The sequence below is a fragment of the Stigmatopora argus genome, chromosome 8 (assembly GCF_051989625.1).
Source record: "Stigmatopora argus isolate UIUO_Sarg chromosome 8, RoL_Sarg_1.0, whole genome shotgun sequence".
In the NCBI taxonomy this organism is placed as follows: domain Eukaryota; kingdom Metazoa; phylum Chordata; class Actinopteri; order Syngnathiformes; family Syngnathidae; genus Stigmatopora; species Stigmatopora argus.
Window position 1 is genome coordinate 8,050,525 of NC_135394.1, and position 24,768 is coordinate 8,075,292.

A 24,768-nucleotide genomic window follows, 5' to 3' on the forward strand; every position below is an offset into this window, starting at 1 on the left:
ATGTTTTCAGTGATCCAATGACCTGGGTTTTGAGTTAGTAGAGCAGAGAGGACGTGGAAGAAATCATGCTGACTTTCCACAATGGCAAGCTTTTCATTATTGTTGCATGGAGAAATATGGCAGGCAAAAGCGCCGATCAACTCGATAGCTTAATGTATGTCAATTAAGCAGATGCAGTGGCATTCAAACAAATGTTTCATAATGTAAGAGAACATAAACGCTGCACTTAAGTCACCAAGATAATCTTTCCTCTGAGGAGATATTGTCAGCATATTTTCTTTTGCCAAGGTGTAAAATAATTATTGCCATTCAGCTCTTAAACAAAGTTCAGACTGGCCTTTACATTAAAAATACACTTTTGTCCTTGAATCTGCCAGGTTCTTTTGCAATTTGTGAATAATCTTCTGCCAAATTACCTTCACAACTTGATTAATGGCAGAGTTACATAAATTGTCTAGATTTCATCATCAAGTGCAATAGGAATAATTTCAGTAGAAAATTATGGAATGATGATATTTCCCCCAAAATTCTGCTTGGTATAAAATGGCTAAAGAAATCCTGCGACCCCTGTGAGTATAAGCAGTATGATAAATAAATTAATGAGTGATCGACTAAAGAAATACAGGGCATGGTATACAATCTCTTTTTGTCATACATGTTCACCAATGTTTATTTGTATTACCTGTCCATGCTGCCCCTTTGTCTGCATTCAGATTTCAGTATTTGACATCATTAAACATCTTAAAGGTCAACTTCTCCAAGACTTGAAGGGTCTGTTGTTAAAAAAAACAGCATCCAGAAATGAGTATCCTGCTTGAGGTTTTAAAATCACCTCAGCATCTTTTGGTTACCCACCTCATTATTATGTATGGATTATTTGTCTTACTGTGCCACCTTAGGCTTTGACAGAGTTATTAGCCTCAAGACACACTGTTGTCCACCCACAGTTGACTTAAACCGCCTTTCTTTTTCAAGGATACAAACAAGACTTCTCCAATGATGGATGTATAACAAGAAATCTAGCGTACACTAAAATATATAGCAACATTTGAACGGGGTTGGCATGGGGGGAAACATTTAAATCTGAGGAGTTTCAGTCTGTGCATGTCTGCAGCACCATGTTTTTGCCTCTCAAAGGTCCGTGCCCGACCAGAATAGGAGCAAGAACACAGAATGTGTCCTATCGCAACTGTCTTGGTAAGTGTTTAGTGTACTACAAGTGTGACCACTCTAAACCAATCCATCCACACAAACCCAGTTTATCCTACTCAAGTCCCTCAAATGTTTTGTAAAATGTGATTTGTTTTGTGACTCTCCCTGAACCAATCCCCTGTTTACTAATTTATGTACAGACACACATGAGATAGACATACACCTATGTACCTGGATTTGTGTGAATACAGGTCTCACAATCTCACTAATTCTACTGATAAGATTGTTATTGATAAAAACAGGTTTTGACAACTGATTTGTCCGTTGTAGACGGTGAGATATTTTAAAAGTACAAGGTATTTTTAATAATTGTTGGGATGCTATATAACCCTGTCGCCATATGAAATAAGTTAATTAATCACACAGTTAAAAAAAAAGTGGTTGGTAATTTTCCCAAACTATGATTTATGCTGCCTGCACTCAACACGTGGCGATTAAAATTTCATCCATTAATTGCATTTGAGACTCCAGTTCCTTTTACAGATGTTTATTGGCCATCAACATACCGTAAAACTAAAGTACAGACCTATACAAAATAAAAAGGAAAAAACAGTATCCACATTAATACTGGTACATTGAGGCCAATGGTGAAAGACTATGTAATGTTGTACTATACACTTTTGCTTGCAATTGACCTGTAGTCTCCAAAATGCACTCTTATTTAACCGACACTAAATCTTGCGGTGGTCACCTGATAGTGCAGTGGTCTTCCGCCTGACTTTGGTGTAGGGAGGATGAGTTTGATTCCCACTCGTTGGCTGTGTAACTGTGATCATGAGTAGTTGTCTGTTTCATTGTGCCCTGCGATTGGCTTGCAACAAACTTTTAAATCACACCACTACATCATGTTCCACTTGGCCCGAGCAAAGGCTTTTTCTGCTTCTAAAATAGAAACAAAGAAAAAAGAACCCAACATCAAAAATGTACAGTAACTTAAAGTAGTGTGAAACAATTTTATGTTTGCTTCTTTATATCTGTCCTCGAGTATATCAGTGTTTGTGTTGTGCAGTAGCATTGCCTGCTAATGTGCAAAAACATCAGAATATTTGTGGTTAAACTCAAACGTTTAGACTTCAGCCTACAGCCAATACACAGTCAAGGGGGAACTTAATTTGCCATTTACCTAACTTTGCTTCACAGCCAAAATTACGGCTGCCACAAAGGAGCTTTGGGAGCATTTTTTTACCTCAATTTTCTTCCAAAATGTTAGCCCTGAGGAGTTTTTCATTGATGCTAGTGATTACTACTGCTTTAAAAAATGTCTTTTATTTACTTTAAAAAACACTAATACATAATTTTCTGTTCAATTTTAGTGGTTCCATTGCTTTTTTAATGAAGTGTGTTTGTGTTAGATTAGGAACAGACAATCAAAGTATTGTTTGCCGAAATTACACTGTGAAATACAGATCTAACTATGCATGCATCTTATAGCACACACTTCTCCGATTTTGGCAGAGAAGGCAGAACCCATGCCAAATATTAAGATTTGTGATTAAAACATTACAGTGGCTCAAAGACTTAAATTCCACTGGATTTGCTGGGGGATACAAGACTTGAGAAGTTGATTTACAAGACAACATATTAAATCCCCATTAAGCTGATCAACGGCGGGCTTTCAGACAGTGTCCTCATTTTGACTGTAGAACCAACAGTCCCTCAAAAGCTTTTACCAATGAACTTTTAGCCTGCACAATGTCATACATGTTTGCTTTTTGGCTTTGTGGGCAGCTGAATGAAAGACAGTCTTGAATTGAAAATTTACATGATCACACAAGCAATTTATGGATTTTTCACTTATATGTGCATGTAGCTGTTGTTCCAGGTTTGAATAATTTCATCATTTTGACCTTTTTGATCTGGATTTGATCACGTGGGTCCTCATTAGCATCATTATCTTCCAGCCAGGGAAACATTTGCCTTCGTGCATATCTATTTCATCTGACACCAAATCTCTCGCTCATTACACTAATACTTGAGTCAGATATATTTTTTAACAGAAGAGAACTATGCATGCTATTTTGAATTAGAAAGACCGGCACTAGTATAGACACTTATTATGCTCAGTTTTTATAACACTTTTTAGTGTAACATGCTAAACACCTACTGTACTATAAAAATACTAATGTTTTAGAGGTATTAACCAAATATTATAAATTAAATATTTTTTTTGTATTCATGTCTTACATTGATATGTAATACTTTTACATCAGTAATTTTACTGTATGTCATCTTAATTCATACTAATGGAAGTTATTTCTTCTGATACTTCTGATGGTGGTCTTCGGAGAAATAACCTTCTTGCTTTTTCAGTAACCAGTGGAAACAGTACAGAATTTAGGGCTCATTGTGACATGGGAGGACCTTGTGTTTCATTGTTACTTTACTAAAAGTAACTGACCGTCTTCCTTTCCCCTGTTCAATCTGCAGGAAATCTCCTTGGCTACAGGATTCCCCCTTTCATCTGCGGATTTCCGATCAAACTGTTTTTGTTTTCCCCCCTCATTAGTATGTTTCAGATTAACATTGTCAGATCTCCTGTCATTGATCTACTTTGCTTTTTCAGATAATTCTACATTCTATTCTAGTTTGATGTGATTCAAGAGGGTTTCTACAATTTTAACTTTTTGGTCGACTTTCACTGTTGGTGTTATAGGTTGTAAATCACTGTTCGACAGATCCTCGCTAAATGATTTTTCACAACTACAAATACAAAACTTTGTCTCTTCATGTCAAAATGTCAAACACCTATACCCACTTGACCTACTATCCCAGCAGGTTTATTTTTTAATTTTTTAATAACTCTTAAGAATTGAACAAAAAATAAATATTTGCAGTCTGGCTTAAAATTCGGACTAAAATTTTTCTAAGGAACCCATAATGGCACATAATTCTTGCCTTCTATGATAATGATATCTTGGATTCTTTTGATTTTTAATGCTACATCCCAGTATACAGTTTAGTTCATCATTTGGGCTTTTATTTTTTCAGCAACACTGAAAAGTGATGGGTGTTTTTTTTTGTTTTTGTCTTTCTACCCTCTAACTTGATAGCAGTCATGTAGTGCATTTAGTGTAAATAATAGTTACTCCGTGGTTAGCGTTACAACAGGCATTACAATTCACAGGGCATTACGTTAAAAATAAAGAACTAAGCAAAACAGCTCTGTATGTTTTTGCTTAAGTGTTGAGTCGCATTAAACCCTTCATACCACAATATACTTGCCCAATCAGATTAGTTGCCAATGTTTGTGATCTTGAACTTGAAATGAATCATGCCATAAACATATTTTATTGTCAGTTCATAATAATCAGCGATTTTCATTTTTTTACAAAATCCCCTTTAATAGCCAGTTGGTACATTTTTCATTCAGAAAAGATGATTGAAATATAATATTAACTGCTATCAAGTCGTGAGATTGAGGGGAATAATGTATTACATAGATGTTGCATCATTTGTCCTTAACTGATCATAAAACTAGATTGTACTAAATGTTTACCTTTTTATCTTCCAATCATGTCGTCCGTTAGTTAATTTAACTCTTTTCCTTCAACAGGACCATGATGATGTCAACTTTTTCCAACTGAATTGTTTACTCTAATTAGGGAAACCCATCCTTATCCATGTGTCAGCTGTGTCTTTGTGTGTAACCGTAGTGATGGAAGTTAATACATATTAATCTTCTTTTTTTTCCCCTTCCGTCCTTTAATTCTCTCTTCCAATGCTTAAAATAGAAGTGGAGCAAAAAGGTAAATAACAGACACAATCTGAACTGAAGCTACTTTGTATTGTGGCATCGAGTTGTAAACTTTTTTGGGTGGCCCCATACAACCCTCTTGTGGACTACAGTGAAACCTCTAAACTTTAATAGTAATAAAAATAAGAGTGACTGTAAAGAAAAGATAGTACACAGTTAAATTATGTAACTGGTGGCATAATGGCTTCACTCCATAAAGGTATTTCTTCCTCATTTTGCCTGGGTGCCTTTGCAACTCAGCACAATTTGCCTGGCTTCCAAATCGTTTTCCATAGCATGCCTTGCTTACAGTGAAGCTATTGCTTTCTTCCGTCCTTCTCTTTCTCCAAAGCTTCTTTCTGGCTCACTTATCTTCCATTTTTCCTCACCTGACTACATAGTGCTCATACTGTATTCTGTTGATCCCCATGTCTAAGAGCCTCATGAGACCCATTACTGAGTTTATAATTTTTAATTTAATTTTAATGTGATATATCTTGTAGGCTATGTTTTACGTAAGCTTTAAACATCGCCTTTATCAGTGCACTACTTCCTGATACAGTGATTACTCCGACAACCACATTAGGTAGCGAGCATGAAAGATTCAATTAAATCCATTTGGCACCTTTAATTAAAAAGTGATACTTTGACAAATAATGCAGGTTTTGCAAGTTAAGCTTGTCTTTGGATAATTTACCCACTTAACTGTAGGTTGTGAATGTTTTGAACTTCTTGTTGCCATGGCAATGTTTCCAGTTTTCTGTTTCCTGTTACAAATCGTTGAGCACTAAAATACATATATTAGTCATTCATATCAGTGGCAACGACATGAAATCAGTAACTTACCTTCCTCATTAAAACAGAAGTGTAGGGAACTTTATGCTTTTAAAAACTCTAGCTATAAATAGTTGCAGTTCACGTTTGTGTATATTTGATTCAATGATACACAAATACTTATTTTATTAAAAAAGCTTTTTGTGACAAATATTGCCATCTAATTCAACTGTGATTAATTACTATTCATTTATTTAAGAATCCTTTAATTATTATTTTTTCTTTTACTGTGTCCCATCCCTCGACATACCCACATACTTTTTTCTAATGATTGTGACATTTCCGCCACTTGCTAATGACATCCCTCTCCGGTCTTTACTGAAGAAGAGTTGAGGTGCATTTAGGCACACACAAACACACTGTACATATGTTTCCGGAATTTGATGACTCTTGCTCTCTCTTAACCTTTCACGTCTATTGCGAAGTGACTTTAATTGGGCTGTTTATATTTGTAATTGCAGGACTGTTTTTATTCTGTTACATTTCATTTGTGTTTCCTTCATTTTGTGTTTTTCCTCTTTCACTAAATATCAAATTTAAAACCCCTTTTTTGTTTCAGACTATTGAAAATATTTATACATATTATGTTTGATGACTTCTCTATTTTCTTATTCCTTGCTGTGCACAAAACTAGAATCCTCATACTGCTTGCGGACATGTGTTAACTTAGCGTTATTTTAATGTGCCTGTCCTCATTCTCTTTTTGGACATGTCATTAGATAAAAATGGAATTTCTTTTCATACATTTTGTGTGGTGCTTTTGATACCAGATTAACTTACATGTCTCTTATTCTACTTTCTTCTATTACTAGTTTTTCTTTGTCCTGGGACTCTGAAAGCTGTTGGGGAACCCTCCTTTCAGTTTGAAGCAGAGCAACAAGCTGGCGCCTGGTGCAAAGATCCACTTCAAGCTGCTGACAAAATCTACTTCATGCCTTGGACTCCTTATAGAACAGACACTCTTATTGAATATTCCTCCCTGGATGACTTCCAAAATGCCCGTCAGACAATTACATACAAGTTGCCCCACAGAGTGGATGGGACTGGATTTGTGGTTTATGATGGTGCGGTGTTTTTCAACAAAGAGCGTACCCGCAACATAGTCAAGTTTGACCTGCGAACTCGAATCAAAAGTGGGGAAGCCATCATCAACAATGCAAATTACCATGACACGTCACCATATAAATGGGGTGGTAAAACAGATATTGACCTGGCTGTGGATGAGAATGGCTTGTGGGTAATCTATGCGACAGAGCAGAACAACGGCATGATAGTAATGAGCCAGTTGAACCCCTACACGCTACGTTTTGAGGCTACGTGGGAAACGGCCTATGACAAACGCTCTGCCTCCAATGCCTTCATGGCTTGCGGAGTACTCTATGTGGTCCGCTCCACCTACGAAGACAACGAAAGTGAAGTCAGCAAGAGCATGATTGATTATATCTACAACACGAAGCAAAACCGTGGACAATATGTTGATATCCACTTTCCCAACCAGTACCAATACATTGCATCTGTGGATTATAATCCGCGAGATAACCAACTCTACGTGTGGAATAATTTTTACATCCTGAGATATAACCTGCTGTTCGGGCCACCTGATCCAGTTTATGGTAAGTTTTTAAAATACTACTTTTGATGTTTCGGCACCTAAACATCTTCATCTTGTTAAATGCACTGACAAATAATATCTGATGAGTATGCATGTGTCATAAAAGTGTAGGATGCAAGGGTGTGTAGTCTCGGTGGTGAAAAACATCTTGAAGCAAACTTCCATATCTTAGTAAATCAGTATCTTGGGGATTTAGGGAGGTTTTCTGTGTGAGGGTTGCCCAAGTTGTTACAAAAGCCCAGGGGACCGCTGCTAGTGCTTTTTTTCTTTATTTGAGATACTCTCAGTGCTGGTAACATACATGCCCAGACAGGTGCCAAATCTGGCCCTGCGGCAAGGTTAGATCATTCCCAGTTCGATGCTGAAAATCTTAGTCTGATTTTAGTACTGGCTATCAAATAAATGTATTCACTGTAAAAAAGTCAGGATTTACAGATGTCTATATTAGAAAAAAATAATGTATCACCCACCAGTATTCAAACATTTTCTTCTAAATGAGGCATGGACCTGAGAAGCTGACCTGCAATAGCTCTACTGTGATACATACGTGCTAACCACTCCCGCACGGTGCTGCTGTTCAGATTCTAGTAGAATTGTATACTAACAGTGTGTACAATACTAAATAAAATCAGTTAGGTGTCAGTGGGTTCACACAAATATTTCACTGACTATCATTGGTAATGCGTTTGCTTTTTTACTTTGGTATTGATAAGAGTAAGGCTTGGGCGCTTTATGTGGTCATCAAGTTGAACCACATAACACAACGCCAAGGTGGGTCTTGGTGCAAAAAGGAATATTACCTTTTAGAGTAAAATACATTGGGAAAATGTACAGACAATAAATCAAGATGATCACCCAAAGGAAAATACTATTTATGTATTCTTGAATGTGACAGCACTGCTAGTGGAAATGAGTTTGTCAGCAGGCCAAAGGATAAAAGTAGTAGTGAGAAATTACTGAATTTCAGTTGATAAAAATGAAAAATCAGGTCAATGGTCTCAATTGGCTATAATTTTTTTAGATACCTTATCTGGCTGGCGGCCCGATGGGGCGAGTGGTTAGCGCATCGGCCTCTCAGCTCTGGGGTCCTAGGTTCAAGTCCAATTTGGTCCACCTGTGTGGAGTTTGCCGAGCCTGCATGGGTTTCCTCGCAATGTTATAAAATGGGGAGTGATTTATGCCAAAAAGAAGGCAGAACATTTGAAGTTTTTCCATGTAATCAAACTTTAAAATTAAATATGTTGAATACTTTAGCCAAACATCACTAAAATAGTTTTTTACTAAAATATTTTGGTTGCGGGTTTATTAACCAATCTCATTTCTTATTTTAGCACTTGTATGTGTAAGGGTACTATAATAGCAAATGCATTTCAATTCATTTCAGTTTTAGTAGAATTGTTTACTAACAGAGTGTACATATTTATTTTTTCAAACATAAGGAACCTCCCTGACCAAATAAATGCAATTTATTTAGAAATCAATTACAGTACAGAATATTGGCGAGCTTTTGTCTGTTTTGTGTTGGCTATGAGGTCCTTCCATCTTGAAAAAATTATATATTTGCGTGGAGTTGCTGCTGACTAATGTGTGTCGAGCATCAGTCGATGAGCGCAGGGGAGAATAGCCTGAAATGATCATCAAGATGTCAGTAAACTTGTCCTCCCACATGGCTGATGTTGACACATAAATGATGGGCACTTTGCTTTGCCCGTCTCCAGATAGCCTACTTGCGATATCTTCATGCTCGGCTCATTGACTTTCCCACAATCACTGTGTTCTAGCTGAACATGTTCTGAGCTACAATATGATTTATATATAAAAAAGTAAAAATAAACACAATAATATTTTAGATTTGCTGAAGCTACAAAACGCTGATGGCAACGCTTAAGCATCTAACTGTGCAGAAATATATTTTATATGGCCAATAATAAACAATGATGATGTTAAAGCTGCAGACAAATTATCAACTGCATGTTTTAATCAAAGGACACATGTACTGTTGAATATGTTACAGCTGCTAGTGATAAATTCAGCAATCAACAAAGACTATACTCCTAGCCTCCTTCCCTCTGTCCACATTTGTCAAGTTGCAAAAACATGTCACGTTAATTTTCGTCTTGGAATTCAATCGCTACAAAATGATGTTAAGACCCTGTATGGCAGACAGTTGGATTGTTGTCAAGTCTAATATCGCTACTCATGTTGAGGCTAGATCATCTCTTGTAGGATTATAGGGGAGTGGATGGGGTCACATCCAACAAGCGTCTCCACTGGAAGTGGACATAAAATGAGTCAGTAAGTCCCTCGCCTGGCTTTGACCAGACACATTATAATCCACTGCTTTACTCATGGCTCGATGCCTTTGTTTCTTTTTACATACAGGAGCTAAAAAATAATATATTCATTCATGTGTTTGTTCTTTTTAGCAAAATGATTAATTTGACTAAATTATTTTCTTCTCACATAAATGTGATAATGAACCAATTCTATGGGGACTTCATCCGAAATGTCATTTTAAACTGTTGAATAAGCATATAAATGAATATTAGAATTAATTATGCATTTATTTTTACTAGTGTAGCTGGACTGAATTTTGAATTATTGCCTTACACTGTAAAACCCCAGGCACCTTATTTAGTGTCCACAAAAATCAAGACCTCTTGTCCACCTCTATACATTTGTGTATGGTTTAAAGCCCTTTTGCAACCTGAAATTATTAGTTTGTTGTTCAAAAAAAATAAAAATTAAAAAGTCTTGGAGGGAACAAATTTGTAAGTACAAAAGAGGCTGCCCCATTACTTAACTTCACGTACGATGTGGGCCAACAAGCACCCTGCATAATGTGAACATATGAATTAGAAGAATTTTACAGCGCACAAATTTTCTTTTATTCGAGATGCACAGCGTTCATACAAGCATTCACTCAAGAGATCCAAATTTCAACTCACTAAAACTACAGTGTGGGTCTATGTTCTGCCCCGCTGGATCAAGTCTCGCAATTTAGCATGCACCTGACAAGGATAGATAGGCAGCAATATCCGTTCTTTCAAAGTAAAAGTTGATAAAATATTATGCATCTGATTATTCACTATATTCTATTGAAGATTACACAAAAAAAAATATGGCTATGTCTATACTACAAGTTATTTCACAGTTCGCACCCCTCATTTGAGAGGGCATATCCACATTGGCCATTGGTAGGCCTTTTTTTTGGACACAATTCCTAAAGTCAGATCTAAAGCCTTCATCAAACTGCTTAAATTATACCAGATGAGCATCGCGGACTAAATGACAGGATTTAAGTAAATCCTTAGCTGTGCCTTTGGGAAACTTTAGAAAGAAGGCCATCACGCATGTCTTGTTTATTTTTTATTTTTTTGTAAAGTTCAATACAGGATTTTTTTCTAACTGCAGTACATTATTGCACTAAATCTGTTTCTGAGAACTTGTTTTCCATGGTTGCAATCATCTTAGTTTTCATTCCAATGTGTTTGACCACTATTCACCCGTAACTTGTTTTCATAATCCCCACATTTTTCAGAAATATATATATATATATATATATATATATATATATATATATATATATATATATATATATATATATATATATATATATATATATATATACATACACACGCACACGCGCGCACACACACACACACACACACACGCACACACACATGCATAAAATGTATAGCAGAAGGCATTTTGAAATGCCCTCTATGTGACCAAATGCAGAAGACTTGTTGAAGGTTTCTAGATTGCCACCTGGTCTTTACATCGCATGATGGGTAGAATTTCATCTCAGCTTACTAGAGATAACTAGAACTGTGAAGTACAAGCTAACTCTAGCAATGTAAAGGAATGACAATGTACAAAGGTCAGCTTTTACTGCCCTCTGTCAGTTGTTTTTCCCATGTACCTTTTTTTATCTGGTCTCATACTTGGATTGCCGGCATCGTAAGTCATCACGCAAAGTTGTGGTATGTGGGGAAAGTTAACTGAAGTGATGAAATCCTTCGTTGTGGATTTAAAGTTCTGCTCACAGCTCTGCGATGTAATGCTATGGGAAAGCAACCCAATGTCTGTTAAATTCATCTTAAATTCAGGGACTGAGGCACATCACCTGTTTTTTGCACGTAACATCATAAGACATAAAGGCCAGTTGTCGTCTGCCCAAACGCTTCTTCTTTTACCACACATTTGCACAACTACACCTCGAGAGGGTTTCTCAAATTCAAAAGTGACATGTATTCAAGGGCTTAAAACTGAGGCTGAATGATAAAAACCTCGGGTCAAGATTTACACACAAGTGTTGTTTTACATTAATGCGCGGGCATAAAGGGCATGATTATAGTTCCACTGAGCTTTGCAGCCAACAGAATCCGCAGTCTTTGGTTTGATTACTGTCTGAGTAGTAAAATACTCATTTTGGTCAGCCTTATTTTTTACTTTTCTGATTGCAAAATGTGTGTGGAAGGCATGGCTGCATCAGCATTTGAGCGTGTGTGTATAGTCTTCCCAAAAATAGACTTCCCCCCTATCTGCAAAGCATTAAATATCAGTTTGTTTGGCACATTTGGAGTTAATACTTGAAATTTGAGGCACGTACAGTCCAGAGAAAAGCTGCGGGAGGGGTCGGGCAAGCAATAGTCTGGCAGCTGTTATGTCTGCTATGTCTGTTCTTTTTATTTTGATGTCAAGGTGTTGATTACTTTGTAATATATAAATCCCCTCAAAAATTCACATTTGATGTATGGGAAATAATAGAGACAGCAATAACTGACATATAATAGTTACTAGGTTCTATTCCCTGAGATGTGAACATGCAGTACATATATATTTTTGCCCCATTTCTAATGCAGATGACTCTGGCGGAAATTATTAGTTGAATCTTTTTTTCGTCTTCCTTATGCTTTTTCATATGTTGTGCTGATGCGCAAGCAATCAAATGAGGTTTTTCCCCACTTTCCATCCGCAGATGCACAGAGAGTGAAAGACATGTAATCCAATTTCCTTTGGGTATTATCGCTGTTTTTGGCAGATATCTGAATACATCACCAATGTACAGTGTTTTCATTTACAGCTCTGCTTTCTAGTCAAGAACAATTCCATAAGTCTAGAGTATAATTAAAGAACAAACTCAAATGTAAGGGTGAGATATAGTTGCAACAGTAAGAAGAAAAGATTTGCAACTGTATCGCTGTTCATAACCCAAAAGCTACTGGGTTCTTTATTATACGCTTACTAAATTCTCAGTAAAAGACGAAGCATGGCTTCTTTACTAATGCAACACCACACTAGCAAGGATTGCTGTTATACTCACTTTTAATGATAATGGTATCTCCCCTATTATGAAGCTTTTATCACCAAAGAGCCTTAAAAAAATCACATAAGTATAATTCCCAAAAATGGCCAGCCCTCTTTCTGACATTTCTCACGTTAAATCATCTGGAGATTACTCTCATGAAAGTGGAGAAATGTATGCAGGTTTATGCTGTGTAATAATGATAAAACGTGTATCCTATTGTGCCATGACTGGAAACTGAAAAAGCAACACTTTTTGACCGTAGACTCAAAGTGGATTAGGGGAGATTTAGATTATCCTACTGAGCCTTAAACTCTTGTTTGGGGTGTATTTTTATATTCTCCTTGCTTTTAGGGACTTACTGGCTCTAATACAATAAGTGTATGAAATTAAATTAATTCATTCATTCATTTTCTGAACCCCCACAAGGGTCACAGGGGGTGCTAGAGCTTATCCCAGCTGACTTTTGGGCCCAAGGTGGGGGACACCCTAAATATGTGGCCATCTGATCGCAGAAAATGTCAATATCCTTTTATTTATTTATTTTTTAATAGGGGACAATATACTTAATTTGTAATCTGTAATAATTGTTTATTGTCAGAAATATATTGCCTGCCACAGACACCAGTTGTTTGCATTTAGCAAGGTCGATTTATGCTTTATTCATCGCAAACTTAAGGATTTTTTTTACTGGTCCATTGCATCATATAAGTAATGAAATCCTGGATCTATTAAATTGTCAGAAATGTTTATGCTCTTTAAGAATACAGCATAGATTATAACAAGGCTCCGTCAGGCCTTTCGGTTACACTGTATTGGAATGTTTCTTATGGCTGTGTTATAAGATTCTCATAATCATGTCATCAATATGAATGAATTATGACAAATGAACTTATTACAAAGGTCATTGAGTGTCATGTGGGAAATATTTTCACTTTTGATGCAAATTTGACATTGTTTCAAATGTTTTTAGGTTTAGAATAAGGCTTAAAGTTAGGGGTATTTTATTTCTTCATATAATGTGATGTGTAATGTTAGTTAATTTGCTACAACTCCAGAGGCAAATGCATAGTTTGTTAAATCCACTTGCATTGAATCAGTGAAGAGACACCACGATATATGTCATTTTTGTTCATTGTGAGATCAATACACAATGGATTTTTGGAAATATTGAAGCTACCTTTTAGGTTATCAAAAAAAATTAATGCTGTTATGTTTTTCAACCAATTTAATGAAGACCAGCTTTACAGAGGGAGTACCCACTTCGATATTGTTGTTGTTGTCTCTGTATGTAAGACTGATAATGTCAGTTTTCATTAATCACTCTGCGATGACTCCACACCGGCAATCTCTAATAAGAGGTGTACGTCCATGTATGTGCAGGTGTTTGTGTCTGCTCTCTAGTACACTGCGTACATTCAACAATCCAAGTTATTCTCCTCACTTTCTTCTTTTGCGTTCCCTTCTCATTGTCTGACATCAGGTGTTTACCTTTCACACCACTTAATAACACAGCTGTTGAGATTTTATACTCAAGTGCAACATGTTAGTGTCGAAATGGAGAAAAAGGTTAAATGTGCCTTGTTCTTGATATTAACAGCGCTTTGAAGGATATTGTTGCATGCAATCCATCTATAACTGGTAAAAGAAGAATCTCTTGGGCATAATGCAGCATATACATTATGATCAATGATCCCGTCCTGCTTATAACACAAGGCTTAAAATCAGTTTGTTGGTAGACTTACTGACTACACAAGTGACAAAAAACTTGACCATTAGATTTCAGTGAAAAATAAGCTATTATATTACATTTGCATTAAATCCTCACTTCTTTTATTTGATTAAATTAAACTCAGCTATTGCACAAAGATAACACAATTATTAGCTGTTGTCTGGATTACAGACAGGCAGTGAACTCAGTGTACACCAATATCGATGATCAGTGGTTTCATCGTCGATGCATAAATCTTTCTAGGCAGTAGACACTGCATTCATTTTAGCCTCTTTCTCATACAGGAAAGTGGATTTGTTTGCATTATAATCTCCCTAATGGATTCATTTAGTACTTTAATTAATACTTGTTGCAAATAGTTTTTCATTCAGGTGGACATTTCATTTTTGGGATTCTCTTGTCCTTGCACAGCTGCCAGAGTGGTCAGTTTTTTGGCTGATGTTTTTTTAATTTAGTTATTTTTCAATAAAATCCCTAATCATCTTGCCTAACCCTGGATGACAGTATGTTTCAAAGACAATGCATTTTATTCTGCCCATTACCTTGAATTGATCAAATGGACCATTGTGGTTGTCTTCAAAGACATTTTGCCTTGGGTTGGTCATATCCTAACTGCTAATTCGTGTAGCATGAGCTGTTTGCTAGATCTGGCCTTTAATGTGCTATGTTCTGCTTTTCTACAAGGCACTACGTATAGTTGATGAACCCTGCTAAGGGATCTGGATGTGTCATTGTTTAAAATGTAACAATGGGATGAGGAGAGGTGTTTCTTTAGACAATATTTGTAGACATAATATAAACATATGGTAATAATAACAGTATGTTGCATTGTCTGCGTCAATCGCAAATAGCAAAAACAAAATGGGGGGAACATGAATTACGTATATTTTATGATGTAATAGGATTGCGTGTCTTAAATAGCTTTCCTGTTGAATGAAATATGCTGACAAGATATAGTTGTAAATTGACATGCCAGAAGAATGTACTTGGATTACGATGAATGTCGCGTTGATCTACTGCCTTGAATCACAAGATCATTATCTTGAAAAATTCTGCCAAACTGCAAACTGTGTTTCATTTTATTTTTATAAGCATTCCCCACACATGAAGGGTTATATGATTCCTAGATTAAAGCCAACATCAAGCACATCTGATTTAGTGTGTGTTTTAAAGTATATCAGCCTAAAAATAACTGTACGTAGGTCAGTAGAATTTACTGTGTTTAATAAGGTTAAGCCTGCCTTGAAGGATGACATTGATATTAGGGTTTGTGCATAAACGTTCGGTAAGAGGGTTGCATGCTTCAGTCAGTCAAATTATCTAGTGGAGAACAATATAGAAACGTGGGTGTTTTCTGTCTTTCTTTGAATCCAGTTTGAAGCCAGAGCCAGCCTTCTCCTTCCCCAACCATACCAAATTCGATCGGGTTTATATTTATGACCAGAACATGCTCCATCCCCTACTCTTATCCCTTAGCTTCTCATGTCCTGCTCCGTCCTACCTTTACTGGCTCGCTGTCAGGTTGTCTCATCGATGTTTTCACCACAGGGGTTTACGCCGCTTCAAGCAGCCAGGCTCGGTTGGCGTGCTGCAGCAGTGACTCTCGCCGTACGCTCCACAGGCGGCCTAATGGAGAAAATCAAAGTACTCAAATAGGATTAGATTTGCCGTGCACATTGCATCCCAATTAAAGGCCCAGCCAGTGATAAAAGATGCCCCTTTTTCAATCGTACCTCCAAATATCTTGACATTTTTGTTACGTAGTTAATTTATATGTAACGAGACTATCATTTGTTCAGTGTCATTGTTTAATTGAATCTCATCAGATTTTGTTTGTGTCAAGTACAAAACAAAAATCATTGGTTAGTACAACAGCATATTCAAATAACAATGTCTTAGAGTTCAATGCTATTTAATTTTCAAGTAAAACTTAACTGTATCTATAATTATATCTCATCTCTCAATTAAGTCAGTATTATTTTTATGATACATTCAGTATAGCTTGTGCCAAACAAGCAAGTGGGAAAAAGTTTGAGGATATGTGGGTGTCTGGCAGCAGAAAAGAAATTGAAACACCAAAAAAAAAGTTTTCTACTACTTTTTGACTCTATAGAGATTAAGAAGCTTCTTCTCATTAAATAATGTTTTAGACCAGGAGGTCGGCAACCATAGGTTCTGGAGCCGCATGCGGCGCTTTAATGCCTGCCCTAGAGCAGCTTTTTCAAAAAGGAATGCTTCAAGAAAAATAAACATGCTCATGATGTATTTGTAGCTAACTTAGTCATTTTGATATTAGGCTAATATCGATATATACAGCATGTGTTGCCTTCATTATGAGGCTTTTAATTTTTTGGGGAGGGCACCAAACCTTTTTTTTTTGTCCAATATGGCTCTTTCAACATTTTATTTTGCCAACCCAAGTTTTAGACTAAGTAATTCTAGATACAGTTCAGCCTGGTGCATCACATAGTTAGTCATGTTCAATGTAAGGAGTGTTGTGTCCCATTTTCTCCTTTGCTGGGACTGAAACATATGTTTTTTTGTTTGCGTGTGACATTGCTTGAGTCACTGTACAACTCCCTTATCAGAATTAAAGTTGCAGAAAAGGGTGTTGAGGTAGCACGGCAACACACACATTTTTTGTTGCTCGGGTGAAATTTAATCATCTATCCCTCACAATATATCAAGCAGAAATGACTGTGAGCCAGGGGAAAAAATACTATACCGTAATTACTCGAATATAACACGCAGGTTTTTGCAAAATAATTAATTCCAATAGTTGGGGGTGCGTGTTATAATCAAAAACTAATTTTTTTTTTTTTTTTTTTTTTTTAATTTTTTTTTTTTTTTTTTTTGTGTCTTGTTACATGGCCCTTAGCCTGGTGCTTTTTCTTGCCAAATAAATTGAATTGAAATTGAATTGAATAAAATAAATTACAAATTTTCGATCGAAAAAAGCATTGTCAAACTCACTTTGACGCACGGATTTTACGTCATCTCGTAGAGCCGACGCACGGATTTTACGTCATCTCGTGAAGCCGAGACCACCACTGCCCCCCTCTAGCCTCGTACCCGTCTCAGTTCACCCTCTCTCAGTTCAGTGTTATAATCAATAACTAAAATAAATTACAAATTTTCGATCGAAAAAAGCATTGTCAAACTCACTTTGACGCACGGATTTTACGTCATCTCGTAAAGCCAATCGGATGATGTGTTGTGGGAGGAAGAGGAAGTGGATGAAGGAAGCGTGGACGTTGATAGGATTCTCAACGAAGAGATGTATGAGAGGACAGACAAAGAGAGAGAGGAACTTTTCATTTGAAGGATTCTAATGAATAAATTTGTTTGAACAAAACAATCGTGAAACGAAGAAAAAAAGGTAAGATTTCTGATTTTCGTCAGCGGGAAATTTTAGGTGCGCACTATATTCGAGTACTGCGTTTTTCCAGATTTTTTTGGCCCAAAGTTATACCTGCGTGTTATTTTCGAGTGCGCGTTATATTCGAGTAATTACGGTAATTATTGTCTTGTTCACTGCAGACGGAGTGTCATATATAAGCTGTCGTCAACGGGAAGGCAAATACGCTTGTTGAACAAAGCACTTAGCTGCAATTCACACACCGGGATGGTTGGATGTATAAGCATTAGAGTGTTGAACATGACGAGGAAAGGGGAAAAAAAGTAACAAATGTTACCTTTGGGTCTACCCATTAACTTTTAAGCAGCACACAAGGGTGGGCATCTGCCCACTAGAAGGTCCAGTGTTGACTACCTGCTAAAATTTTACCACTATAGTTGATATATTCCACATTAAGGACTGCGGGGGTGCCACAATAATGAGTTGACCTTAAAGTGCACCAGCACAGCATAACATGTTTTCTAGTTTTATTAATTAATGTGAATCATGCTTTCTAAGTTTTCAACTTAAATCGGTTTCAGTAAGATATACATTGTGTAATCATATACAATCTCATCTGGTGTTATTGCAGGTCCATTTTTATCTCAGGCCACCGTGTCCCCTCAGCCTCTGAGAACTACAACCACCACCACAACAACCACAGTGCACCGGGGAGTGGCCAACAATACCACGACCACAACAGGGCCCAGAGAGGGCAGCAAGGGAGCTGCCAGGCCCCCTCCTGTGATTTTGCAGACTGTTTCCCCTCCGCCCCTTGAGTCGTTCCCTTTGCCCGAGCGCTACTGTGAGGCCACCGAGAGAAGGGAGATCATGTGGCCTCAGACCCAGCGGGGCATGCTGGTAGAGCGACCTTGTCCCAAAGGAACACGAGGTAAACAGGGCCCATCTCATCTCATGAGCCTGCCAGCCTTTTGAGCCCCTTGAGAGAACAGCCAAGTTTGCTAGATGTGTCTGATATGTCAATGTTCCATGTCTCTCTATGTGTAGAAGCCTAATGAGCATGTACGGACTTGGTGAAGACAGTTTCTAATAGAGTGCCTTTTACCGTTGCCATGGCCAAACATAATTAAGCAATTAGTAATGGGTCTGTTGCAGGCTCAGCTGTTTGTGCATAGAACTCATCCACTCTCTTTGGATTGAGTGTGAAATTCTTTTTTGGCCACATTGCTAATTAGGACAGAAACTTTACTAATTATGAACAAAAACTGACATGGTTTGGTGTTTAAAGAACAACATAGCTTTGTTTGATTGTGCTTTTGCCCTTGTTTTCCCTTAAAGGCACAGCATCTTATTTATGTGTCCGTTCCACTGGGGCCTGGCACCCTAAGGGCCCTGATCTCAGCAACTGTACCTCTCACTGGGTTAACCAGGTAGCCCAGAAGGTGAGTGTGAAATGTTTATCTGTTTATCTTGGCAGTGAGCACTGTTACTTAGAAGAAAAATAAGAACCTATGTATGCAAAATAGGGAGCTGATTTTATGTCAATTATTTCACACAAACATTTTCATGACAGCAGTGTACTGTATCTATCATAAACAACCGTCCACCCTATTTGCACTCTCGTGCAGGTGGAAGTAGTTAGGAACAAGGTTTTTAATAGCTCCATGTCTCTATGCATGCTTGTAAACAACGCTAATGCTCCATCCCTGCAGATCCGCAGTGGTGAAAATGCAGCAAACCTCGCTAACGAGTTATCAAAGCACACGAAAAGTCCCATCTACGCAGGAGACGTCAGCTCTTCTGTGCGCCTCATGGAGCAGCTGGTGGACATCCTGGATGCACAGCTGCAGGAACTCAGACCTAGTGAGAAAGACTCTGCAGGACGAAGCTTCAATAAGGTATGTTAAAAAGCCTGTTTAAAGAAAAAGCACAAAGTGGATTCCTCTATGCTATGCTACTCCAAAATTTTACTAACTTTTGTTTTACTTATCTGGCACCAGGTAAGAGATCAATTTGCAGCTCGGTCATTTTTGCTTGACTCAGCAGCATCTTTAAGTTAAATTTGAAAAGAAATGTTGCTGATCCTCAGAACGTTCTGCACTTTCTTTTTTTATTTATTTATTTTTAACTTTGAACACCGATGCAGTCAGGGAACAATTGCATTTCAGTTATATTGACATTTTCTGTAGACTCTCTTTACTCCATGAAACCTTAGTAGTAAGCTATTTTTCGGTACTTTTTTTTTTCCAATATCCGTTTTCAGACATGCTGCTGAGCTGGGTAACTACCTGCACTTTACATTTTTAAAACAGTGTGTGTAAAATGTTTATTGCCAAGATACAGAGGCAAAAATATAATGACTAGAATTTGCCAAACTGATAATATTTTTAAGCAATACTTGCTTGAAGGCATTTTGATGAAGTGTTGGAGTTTGTGTTACCTACACTTTTGATAAGAGCATTTTCCATTTCAAAAGAACATCTGCTCAAAATGTCAACCTCCTTGACTACTAATATTGATATCTCTCCTGGAAAAAAAACCATATCTTTCAAATATTTATGGTCATAATCACAGGTTTCTTTTGTAATTATTGATATATAATGAATTTTATAATAAAATTCATCAAAAGAATAAAGAAAAAGCCAAATTTGACTGGAGTTTAGATATATATGTTATGTCTTGCATAATGGTAGTTTGACCTTCAAGGATTTGAGGCAAGTTTTGTACCACACTGTACATCATCTAACTCATGACAGAATTTCTGAGATTCTGCTACCTATGGGTGTCAATCTGCCTCCTTTGTTTTTAATGTCTAATGTATAAGAAATAACAATATTACAGACTCATACAGTTTATGCATTGATCAACATCATCCAAATGCCTCATTATTCATTGACATTCAGTTAAGAATGTAGAAGTCATTCATGAGATGGGTTGTGTATCCATTTTGCCAGGCTTACTTATAGACTTCAAATCATTTGTCTTTCTCTGTCTTATCTCTTCTTTTTCTTGTTGAATTAAAACAAACAAACAAAAAAAGCTTCAAAAACGAGAAAGGACATGCAGGGCATACATGAAGGTACTGGAGCAATGCTCTTGCCCCCGAAACCCCATGCTTGCTGCCGCCTCCTCCTTTATGCCTGTGCTATAAAATCAGCTCACAATCTACAGCATGAACCTTTTTGTTTGTTATATTTTATCTTATGTTTAACCAATAAGCATTTGTTCTTCCCTATGTTGGTTTTAATTTACTTCCATACACACAACTACCTCTACATTCAAGTCAAATGTACACAATGTAATCATTTCCAACTGCAAAGTTTGCACCGTCTCATACATTTTCCTATTAAATGGCTTTATCTAAATTCTGGCCCAAGATTGCACATCGGGAGTCTTAAAATCCAGTTCGCTATATTTTGTCCTTAAATTACACTTGTTTGTGTTGCTTTGGTCATTTTTTCAGGGTTATTGCAATAACATTATTTGAAAACTAATCCCACATTACATATAATTTTTTAAGGACAACCATCACCTGACTTTTTATCATATGCATAGTCACAACTTGAGCTTGTGTTTCACATAACAGGTTTCAGGTCATAGGAGTAATTGTTTTGTCTAAATGGGTGCAATTTGTTCCACCTGGGTAATCAGGATGCTTAGGCCAAACTTCTTTTTTTCCATGAATGCTGTCAGGTTGTGTTTATGCATCAGAGTGTTTTGTCCAAATATATCACTCCACCACAAGGGACGTCAGCGTCCTCTGCCTGCCACCAAAGTCAACACCTTCCTCCATGCAGATCTGTCTTTTGGGACGATATTAAAACAGATTGAGCAAAGTCACAAGCCACCCTTGTGTATGGGGAAGGACTAAATGCATGATGAAAGGACAAATACCTCCCAATATGTTCCAAAGTATTTGTCACAGTGTTAGAACCATAACCCTAAAGGCACCAAATATTGTGTAGATACTACATCTCTTCCCTCTCCATCTAGAACTGTGTCCAGTCTTCTGCGAATAATTTTAGAGACTCTGAGGTGTTTTGTCTTTTCATCTTATACAATATTTCTGAGGGTGAAGGTGTTAAATGGGGTTGATACCATGAACCATTACTTGTTTCATTCAAACTTACCGTATTTTCTGCATTATAAGGCGGAACTAAAAGCCAGCAGTGTACCTTATAATCTGATGCGTCTTACTTACATTTTGATCAATATTGTTTAATTGTTGTATGAAATTCCTGGGGCGGCCCGGTGGTGTGAGTGGTTAGCGCGTCGGCCTCACAGCTCTGGGGTCCTGGGTTCAAATCCAGGTCGCTCCACCTGTATGGAGTTTGCATGTAAATTACCCCTAGGTATGGGTGTGAGTGTGCATGGTTGTCCTTCTCCTTGTGCCTTGCGATCGGCTGGCCACCGATTGAGGGTGTCCCCCGCCTCTGGCACAAAGCCTGCTGGGATAGGCTCCAGCATCTCCCGCGACCCTAATGAGGATAAAGGGGTTCAGAAAATGAGATGAGATTAGATGAAATTCCCTTAAGCACAGCTCCATCTAGTTGATGTATAACTCCTAACCGCTACTATTACAGCTGCATCCACTGGACGTATAACACAATCCCCTAATAACACTACCGTCACTATCTCTACGACCACCACTACTACTACTACTGTGTCTTATAATCCGGTTTGCCTTATATATGAAACAGATTTTAAGACCAAGGCCATTCATCGAAGGTGCCCCTTATTATCTAGTGTACCTTATAGTGCGGGAAAATACGGTAGTTTCAACAAAGCCATGGAAACAAACGTTTATGGACCTCACACTTTGCAGTCGAGCACAATGAGTGACAACCCCCTTGCTATTGCCATCAAAGTTTGGATAAATCCAAAATATCTTCGTAAGATGAATAATTACTTCAACTTGTACAACCACTTATTGATCACATAATAAATGAGGAGGATATCTAAATTAATTTGTCAATACCATGTCCTTATACTTACTGACAGGGCTACGGAAGTTCTGGCATGGGGAGTGATTACTCAGCTTTATCTGATACCTGCCATATTTGATGCACACACATCACTTTAGATGCCCTCGACATGGACTGCATCCTCTACATTACCCATCACTGACATTGATTACTTGATTAGACATATTGATCTAGTGATGGAGAAACTTCATTTAAATGTACGTTCTAGTATAGTTCAGCCCAAATTTTAGCGGGAGGTGGGTCTAGATAGAGCATACACTTTAAGATCAGGATGTAGACTGTTTCTATAAACAAAGCAACTTTTCCAATTGCAGTAAAGTAAATTGAATAAAGCTCTTAGTATTTGAATTGTCACCATGGATTTGAATTAATATGTCACTATTGTGCCAGACCTGATCGCTCTCTACTGCTTGACGAGTGAATACCCTGATGAGACATTCTTGAAAAAGAAACATAATTCGCCTTACCTTGTATTCCATAATTTTAGTTTTGCCACTCTCTTTTCATCATGCCATGCCTATTACAACCTGCATAGTTATTGAGGGCTGGTAAATATATTTTATTTACTGTCTGATCATGTTATGTTCTATAATTTGTTGCTTTTGCTCAGCTTTTTATTCATCAGCGTCTGCATGCTCCCTTTCACATGTGCTTCATTATGTTGATGTTTCCCTAACTCGGTGTAGTTGGTTTTGGTCTTCACTTTGTCCTATGGTTTGTCACAGGCCATTGTGGACACGGTAAACAATCTGCTTCGACCAGAAGCTTTAATGTCCTGGCAGGACATGAACAGCACTGAGCAGACGCATGCCGCCACCATGTTACTGGACACCTTGGAGGAAGGCGCCTTCGTCCTAGCCGACAACCTAATGGAGCCCACCATCGTCAAAGTTCCTGCAGACAATATAAGTGAGTTGGCAATAGTAAATTGACAGGCGGTCTAGATTGACGTCAGCTCCACTTAAGATAGTGTGATTAAATGAAATACTTGTTATGAAGGTGGCATAAATAATAGACTGTTTTCAGAAGCGTCTCAATTTCAGAAAACAGCACGTGTTAACTGACAAAATGTGGAATATCAGTTGAAGTAGCTTGATTCTGTGATTATATATGCCTAATTCATAAATAACTGTCTAGAGCTTGTAACTTTATACATTAATGTATATTGTTTAACCACAGCCTCATTCTCTGCCCCACATTGTGGCAATTGCCGTAATTAAAGTGCACACACGGCTTCTTTTTTAATGTAATTTTTCATTGCTTCGTTAAGCAGGAGTTTTACAAAGATATATAGATACAGTTTTAATGTAGGTTTGCAGTATTAGAACTGTGGGGCTATCAAAGAAAGTGTTACATCAATATCCATATCTCTGTGAAGCCTTATAGTCACATAGCCAATTAAACACCCTGTTATGACTGGTGTTTTTTGTTTTCTTTTGTTGACGGCCGTCTTCCGATTCCTCCCCTGACAGTCCTGGATGTCTACGTGCTCAGCACAGATGGTCAAGTACAAGATTTTAAATTCCCACAATCCAACAAAGGGGGTATCTCCATTCAGCTTTCAGCTAATACTGTCAAGCTAAACAGTCGCAATGGTAAGGTCTTTGAAGGGGTAACAATCATTGCTTTTAAAAAAAAGAATGGCAAAAAAGAAGAAATTTCCATACACAGTAAGATTCCATTTGTCCTGTTCTGTTTTCATCAATTTAGGTGTTGCCAAGCTGGTGTTTGTTCTCTACAAGAACCTAGGCCAATTCCTCAGTACAGAAAACTCTACCATTAAGATGGCCAATGATGCTTATGGGCGAAACGTGTCCGTCAACTCTGACATCATCGCTGCCTCAATAAACAAAGAATCCAGCCGAGTCTTCATCAATGACCCAGTGGTTTTTACGCTGCAGCACATAGATGTGAGTAGTGTAATGGGGCATGCCCACCACACCCTGCAAAATTTAGTTACAGAGCAGACAGAAAGATGAATTTCGAGTCTA

At 37.5% G+C, this 24,768-nt stretch overlaps 1 protein-coding gene across 1 annotated transcript in view; it reads left to right on the top strand.

Moving 5' to 3' along the window:
- Positions 1–24,768, top strand: part of adgrl2a (adhesion G protein-coupled receptor L2a) — a 184,705-nt gene that overhangs the window by 139,907 nt on the left and 20,030 nt on the right. Inside the window, exons 13-22 of the mRNA XM_077606548.1 lie at positions 1,138–1,197; positions 4,944–4,958; positions 6,592–7,392; positions 18,424–18,723; positions 19,131–19,234; positions 19,505–19,690; positions 20,833–20,871; positions 23,503–23,686; positions 24,250–24,372; positions 24,488–24,687. Coding sequence (XP_077462674.1) covers positions 1,138–1,197; positions 4,944–4,958; positions 6,592–7,392; positions 18,424–18,723; positions 19,131–19,234; positions 19,505–19,690; positions 20,833–20,871; positions 23,503–23,686; positions 24,250–24,372; positions 24,488–24,687 — 2,012 coding nt within the window. The remainder of the gene's footprint in view (positions 1–1,137; positions 1,198–4,943; positions 4,959–6,591; positions 7,393–18,423; positions 18,724–19,130; positions 19,235–19,504; positions 19,691–20,832; positions 20,872–23,502; positions 23,687–24,249; positions 24,373–24,487; positions 24,688–24,768) is intronic.